Source organism: Oncorhynchus masou, chromosome 1, assembly GCF_036934945.1.
Source record: "Oncorhynchus masou masou isolate Uvic2021 chromosome 1, UVic_Omas_1.1, whole genome shotgun sequence".
NCBI lineage: Eukaryota > Metazoa > Chordata > Actinopteri > Salmoniformes > Salmonidae > Oncorhynchus > Oncorhynchus masou.
In genome coordinates this window covers 38,677,450-38,685,288 of record NC_088212.1, presented here as the reverse complement: position 1 = coordinate 38,685,288, position 7,839 = coordinate 38,677,450, and the positions used below count along the sequence as shown (strand labels likewise).

The window sequence follows — 7,839 nt, the reverse complement described above, 5'->3', positions numbered from 1 at the left end:
CTAACATTTTAGCTTGAAAGGTGCGGGGCCCCCCAACAAAATGTTGCTTAAAGTCCCCAAAAGGCTATGGACGGCTCAGACTGCAGGTGTGGGTATGCAGATCCTCCGGCCACTGCAGCCCCTCATGAGTTCAGATTCTTTTGTGCAACCACCCTCATCAAAGTTGTCCATTCCTGGTGTAAATTAATAATCATGGCAATGAAACTTTGAGAGGGGTAGATATAAATGCTCTTGTCAAGTACAGTAGTTTGATACTCTATGTTCTCCAGTTATACTGCATGTTCATAAACGTTTAAGATACAACCAATAAAGTATCAGATGTGAATTATGCTACAGTTGTTAAAAATGGTGATTATTCACTATTTCTAAATGGTCCTTTTGAGAATGTATATAAGATTTCTCAAGTAAGGTCAGCCTATGGTTTTTGAAATATATGTTAGAGTAATGAGTACCTTATCCAGTGGTGTAAAGTACTTAAGTAAAAAATACTTTAGTCATTTTTGGGGTATCTGTACTTTAATTTTTCTTCACTACAATCAAATCAAATGTTATTTGTCACATGAGCCAAATACAACAGGTGTAGGTAGACCTCACAGTGAAATGCTTACTTACAAGCCCTTAACCAACAACATATTAAGAAAAAGTAAAAAATAGATATATATTTTTTAAATTAAATAATTAAACAGCAGCAGTAAAATAACAATAGCGAGGCTATATACAGGGAGTACCAGTACAGAGTCAATGTGCGGAGGCACCGGTTAGTCGAGGTAATTGATGTAATATGTACATGTAGGTAGAGTTAAAGTGACTACGCATAGATAATAAACAGAGAGTAGCAGAAATGTAAAAGAGTGGTCTGGGTAGCCCTTTGATTAGCTGTTAGGTATATAAATAAATCCATACGTAATAGTGAAACTAACGTAATCCACCCTAATAAAAATAGTACATTGGCAAAACAAACAAAACTACCACTACTTCTTACTTTTAGTTCTCCATATCTCCCTTCTCAGGCTGTGGGACCTGAGAGGGTGGTAACGGCTTGTGCCAATATTGCCTGCAAGTCCTTCGCTGAGAAATCTTTCAGCTCCAGGAAACGCTGTGTCGCAATCACGATGATTTCTATCTTCCTGGACCTTCTCTCCACCTTGGCAGTGCCATTAACTACCACAGCTATAAATGCCACAAAGTCCACCTTCGTAATCTTTAAAATGTCAGGATCCTGCTGGTGAATGTCAACCCCTGTATCCTGCAGTGTAGGCCTATCCACTACCATGGACTCTTATGGTGCGCCATTCAAACCCTCAACCCTTTTCACAGCTGCTGCATATGAAATGCTCTGTAAAACCCTGACTCTGGCCACCTGATTCTCTTTCACCCTTATGGGGCATTCAGAAGACATGGCATCAAGTCACATATTCATCACTTTTATAACACATAATATGATCCTTTCCACAACTTGGACATCTCTACTTCTCCCTTCTGTAAACATTTGCGACATGACCGACAGCTTTACACTGATCACACTGCATTGGTCTTGGGATAAATGCTCGGACTCTGTAGTTAATATATGATAACTGCACTTGAGTAGAGAGAGATTCCATATCCAAAAACAAAAGAACAGAACAGATAGACTCTTCACCATTCACCACACGATTCGCCCGACGTGCTTCAATCACTCCAGGAATATTTCTAATCTCTTCAAAAATCGACAGCCCACGAGCCGCCAGATATAACCCCCTTGAGGGGTGCCCAGTTCCGAAGAGACACACACGACATTTTAAACGTATCAAATGACACAAAAGGCACGTTCCTTCTGATCCGCAGAAGTTCAACAAAAATCAAAACAAGCCCGCCTCTCAAGATCCTTACAGCCTTCACTTTACCCAGCACTCTCTCCACCAGTTAGATAACTCAAATGGGCTTTTTTTCAAGATTGGTACTCTGCTCAATTGCTCCTCATTAACAAACCGTACTCCTACTAGATACGAAAGGTCATTCTCATCACTGTACACTACTTTGCTCCGTTTTCCATTCTTTTGGAGAACACTCAAATTCTCCTTGATTCTACCGCCATTCTATTCAAAACCCACTCATCCGCTACCGCCATCTTTCGCTTGTCTTTACCTGCCTGCCTCATTCTCAGGAAAGTCAAACTACTCTGGAAACTTTATGACCGGCTTTGGTCAAGGTGTGTCCTTTATGCCGTCCACACAGGAAATAAACTACGGTGTTTGATTGGCTGCTTTGCACAATGACACGTAAGATACGTTTTTTCTTTGACACCACATGAACAAGTATCAGATAACCTCGTTTAGTTGCAAAGAAGTCTTCAGGTTTACTCCCTCACCGGTGTATTTCAACGCCTTAATGCGAAGTAATTATGTTTAAAGTTTTTACACCTTTCATTGATACCTTATGTAATGTACTGTAATATATACAAGAACGGGAGACGTTTCACTTTCAAATTCAACTTGGTAACGTTAACATTAATTTACGAGGTTACTGCTACTTCATAACGTTTTATATATATATATATATATATATATATATATATATATATATATATATATATATATATATATATATATATATATATATATATATTGTACTAGCTACCGTATCCGTCCCGGCTAAATTTGATAAGAGTAGCTAGCTAGCTAACTGAAAGTAAGCTAAACAGACCTTGGTAACTAACGTTAGCTAGCTATTAACGTTAGCGTACTAGCTAGTTATTTAGTTGGTGTTACATGTCATAATATCTAACAGTACTACTGTAAAAAAAATAAATGGCTAGCTACATTCACTATTGAACCACAGTTGATAGCAGGTTAACTAATTTAGTTGACTTAGATTATGGCTTGTCTCTTGTGTGGATTCAACTTTGGAACGTGTGTGTGTGTGATTAACTTATTATTTTCTCTTTCAGTACAACTATAGGTGTTGTATGAGTGATTGCGCTACTGAGACTGATACCATGTCTGATTTGGTGGATGCCAAAGGGATAGCTGCACAAGGGTAAGGCAATGCATTTTTCATGTCAACCCTATCATCTACTCAAAGAATAGAGGGTGGGCTTCAAAATCAAATGTACATTACCTTCAGAAAGTATTAATACACATTGACTTATTCCACATTTTGTTGTATTACAGCCCGAATTTAAAATGTTACATTTTTTGTCACCCATCTACACACAATGCCCCAAAAATTACAATGAAAACTTTATTTTTTTATGTTTGCAAATTTACTGAAAATGAAATACAGAAATATCTCATTTACATATGTATTCACAACCCTGAGTCAATACTTTGTAGAAGCACCTTTAGCAGCGAATACAGCTGTGAATCTTTCTGGCTACATCTTAAGAACTTTCCAAACCTGGATTGTGCAACATATGCCTATTATTATTTTCAAAATTCTTCAAGATCTGTCAAATTGATTGATGATAATTGCTAGACAACAATTTGCAGGTTTACCATAGATTTTCAAGCAGATTTTAGTCAAGTGTAACTCAGCCACTCAGGAACATTCACTGTCTTCTTGGTAAGTAACTACACTGTAGATTATGTGAATTTTTCTCCCAGTGGCTGGTGGAAAGCAGAATGAACCAGGTTTTCCTCTAGGATTTTGCCTGTGCTTTGCTCCATTCCATTTATTTTTTATCCTGAAAAACTCCCCAGTACTTAACGTTACAAGCATACCGATAACATGATGCAGCCACCACTATGATTGAAGATTTGGAGAGTGGTACTCAGTACTGTGTTGTATTCAACTTCTGCTTTTATTTTGTTTTACCCATCTACCAATAGGTGCCCTTTGCAAGGCATTGAAAAACTCCCTGGTCTTTGTGGTTGAATCTGTGTTTGAAATGTACTGCTCGACTGAGGGACCTTACAGATAATTGTATGTGTGGGGTACAGAGATGAGGCAGTCATTAAAAAAATAATTTTAAACACTATTATTGCACACAGTAAGTCCATGCAACTTATGTGACTTGTTAAGCAAAAAATGTTAATACTTATTGACTCAAGACATTTCAGCTTTTCATATTTTATTTTGACATTATTGGGTATTGTGTGTAGGCCAGTGACAAAACATCTCAATTCAATCTATTTTAAATTCATGCTGTAACACAACAAAATGTGGAAAAGGTCAAGGGGTGCGAATAGTTTCTGAAGGCACTGTATTTTATTCTTTGACAGGGGCGACAGGGTAGCCTAGTGGTTAGAGTGTTGGACTAGTAACCGGAAGGTTGCGAGTTCAAACCCCCGAGCTGACAAGGTACAAATCTGTCGTTCTGCCCCTGAACAGGCAGTTAACCCACTGTTCCCAGGCCGTCATTGAAAATAAGAATTTGTTCTTAACTGACTTGCCTGGTTAAATAAAGGTAAAACAAAAATATTAGTTTGCACTCTGATGTTTTATTTAGATACCCATTTGGGTGGCATGCACTGGGCGAGTGAGCCTCTTTTTACATAGTTCTATCAGCTGTCACATTCTGCGAAAGCATCTTTTAACGTAATTTTACCCCTGAATAGTGTCGGACAAATTATCCTCTCATCTGCATTAGAATGCAATGTGACATTGCGTGTCTGATCATAAGCCAAAACCTGCTGTCATTGTGCCTTCAAGCATGTCAGCTGGCTTCATTAGCCAAACAACATGTATTTTCAACGTACCTGTGGAGCCAGTTTAACATGGACAGTGAAAAGTGTATGTAGACGTTTTAATCACTCTGCAAGGACTTCTGCAATGTGTTATTGTCTGCCCACTGTGCCGCAGCCGATTCAGTGTTAAAGGGAACTTTTCCCTTTTGCTCCAGGCTGGGCAGTCCCTCAGTGCAAAGGTTTACGACAGAGAATCCTGAAGTAGACGCTAAGCCTCCGGCTGACATGTACACATATAAGATGAACTACCCCAGCCTTGGACAGTGTGTCATCATCAACAACAAGAACTTTGACAAGCACACAGGTAGGCCTAAGTTTGTACTATGTATTTTTGTCCATTTCACTTGTTCAGGTTATGATGGAATGTCCGATTTTTGTTATATATAATTCATTGGTTATTTCCCTTTAAAGGAATGAGCTTTCGCAATGGAACAGACGTGGATGCAGGACATGCGATCAAAGTGTTCTCGAGTTTGGGGTACAAAGTGAAGGTTGCTAATGACCAGACTGTGCAACAGATACAACAGCTGCTTTGCAAAGGTAAGCTCAGCAGTTGTGATGTGAGTGTCCGAGTTAGATTGTCTTTCTTTGTGGAGTCATTTGAGAAGTTTCTTTCTGATTGTCTACAAATAAGTTGCACTAGTGTTGGTAGTAGTGATGTGACATCTGGCAAAATTTGATCAACTGAAGGAAATCTCTTTTTAATGTTAAGTTCGATTGACTTCAAGAGCCACTGTGTGTGTGCGTGTGACATTTTCAGTGTCTCAAGACGACCACAGCCAGTCGGCCTCCTTTGTGTGTGTGATGCTAAGCCATGGAGACGAGGGGGTGTTCTATGGCACAGATGGCAACGTAGAACTCAAGAAGCTCACTGGCCTCTTTAGGGGCGACCGCTGCAAAACGCTGGTGGGCAAGCCCAAACTCTTCTTCATCCAGGTACTGTAAGGTTTTAGCTGCCTGTTCAAACTTTCTGTACTGAAGTGATGAACATGTATTTGCATGACTGATATTCAGTGGTACATTGCTAAGAGTAGCCTATCTTCCCCTGGCCCTTAACCCCTGATCCTTTCTGTGGATCTGGTGAGTAGGCGTGCCGTGGCAATGACCTGGATGGTGGCATAGAGACAGACTCCGTTGCTGATGACTCTCCAGAGAGGATTCCTGTTGAGGCAGACTTTCTCTACGCTTATTCTACAGCTCCAGGTAATAAACCCTGTTTTATTAATGCCCCACTTTAACATACTTTAAAGGCCCATGGCAGTCAAAAATGTGATTTTTTTATATTTATTTCCACACTGAGGTTGTAATAACTGAAATTGTGGAAATTATAATGCCTTTTTAGTGTAAGAGCTGTTTGAAAAGTTTTGGTGGATAGAGTTTTGCCAGCCTAGTGACATCATCATTTTAATTGAAAACAATCGCAGTAAGTTACTTAATTATTACCAAGAAATGATTTGGTATTGAGATAAAAACGTCTGCAGTCGTGCATACTACATATGTTACATTGGTATGTTACATAGTAGTGATATATGTTATAACTTTTACACACAAACTGCAAACGGGTATGACAGTAGACTATAAGCCTACTACTATAGCCATGTATACTTGTATGGTAATTGCACTGTACCATGTACAAAAACGACCATGTATGTGCTTTAGAGAGATTAGTGATTGGTTGGTCTGATTGGTTTGTGACGTCCATGCCTCTCCATAGGCTACTACTCCTGGAGGAACACCCAGAAGGGCTCCTGGTTCGTGCAGGCCCTCTGTGAGATGTTACAAAGGTACGGCAAACAGCTGGAGATCATGCAGATCATGACACGTGTCAACCACATGGTGGCACTTGACTTTGAGTCTATGTCCAACATGCCTGGCTTTACTGCCAAAAAGCAGATCCCTTGCATTGTGTCTATGTTGACCAAAGATCTCTACTTTCCACATTGATTTGATATTGTTGTCTAGACATTACTATGACTGATTGTGTATCCTGTGGGACCTTTTTAGCTATGTGCACAATGTTTACTGGACTTCTAAGTAGTGCTGAGCAATTACACAACATTTCTAAATTACCAATGTCGGTTCAATATTTTGAATTCCCTTTATGCACATTTTCTCTAGAGATAAACCAGATCAAGCCCGAACTGCAAAGTAGGAGGGAGTGGTAGTTTCCAACAGGACAATATTCTACGTGGTTGAGTGCAGAAAACGTGGTAACTAACTACCATGACCAAAATCCTACTTGAGACAGAAGAACCTGCGTTCGAGGGGGATAGAGAGCAGTTGCTCTCTATGCCTTATTTACTTTGAAGAACTACTAAAATTGTGATTTTGTCAGACAGCATAGGCAGAAGCTCTATAGAGAGGATGACTAATATATATTTTTTAATTGTCATCAAATAAAAAAACTTAAAAGTAATCAAAATAAAACAAATGTAATATACACAACTCAAATATTTGTTTAAAGTAATGTGAATAAATTATGGTTAATAAGTGATAAGCAGTTATGGGCAGTCACTACCATCATGGGACTTTTAATGATTGTTTCATTTTGTGTTACCTCGTTCAACCCACATAATGCATTTAATGTATTATCGAAATCGAAAACTGGGATTATTGTTTAAGAATTTAAATGAAACCGAACCGACCTCAAAAAGCACTAATCACTCAGCACTACTTCTAAGTGGATGCAAATTTAAATACTTGTATTCTTTTTGGGTTAAGTCTTAAAGAGAAAGCTAAAGGTTTGATTCGATATACCTTGGACTCAGAGGCCTAAAAGGCATGATGTTGGACCAAAGAGAATGCATTTTTAATGGGGAAGGCAGGCATTAAGCAACGATTATGCAATATGAATACTTGCTATTGATTTGTTGTTCCTGTATATGTTCTGAATTATCCAGTATAAAGGGAAACACGCTTTCAGATAGCAATAATGTAGTGAATCAATCACTCAGGCTTTAAAAGTATTGAAAAATGTGCCATGTCTTTTTAGAAATGATAACTGTCTTACCTGTGGGATGGTTTGTTTTTTTCATTTGCACATTGTACATTCAAATAGCTTACTACATGAAATATAAACTTGAATAAACTAGCTTTTATCCTTGATTCAATTGTTATCCTATTATTTACCAAGAAACCAAACATTTCTGTGAATGGGATTTTAATTAATATATAC

The 7,839-nt window shown here is 38.5% G+C and overlaps 1 protein-coding gene across 1 annotated transcript; it reads left to right on the top strand.

Annotated features, from left to right (window-relative positions):
• Positions 1-2,264: 2,264 nt before the first annotated feature.
• On the top strand, positions 2,265-7,769 carry LOC135543794 (caspase-3-like). Its single transcript, XM_064971134.1, has 7 exons — positions 2,265-2,374; positions 2,927-3,015; positions 4,820-4,968; positions 5,076-5,204; positions 5,425-5,600; positions 5,753-5,867; positions 6,379-7,769. Exons 2-7 carry the CDS (start codon positions 2,945-2,947, stop codon positions 6,606-6,608), a joined length of 870 nt encoding a protein of 289 aa, XP_064827206.1. The 5' UTR covers positions 2,265-2,374; positions 2,927-2,944; the 3' UTR covers positions 6,609-7,769.
• The last annotated feature ends 70 nt before the right edge of the window (positions 7,770-7,839 follow it).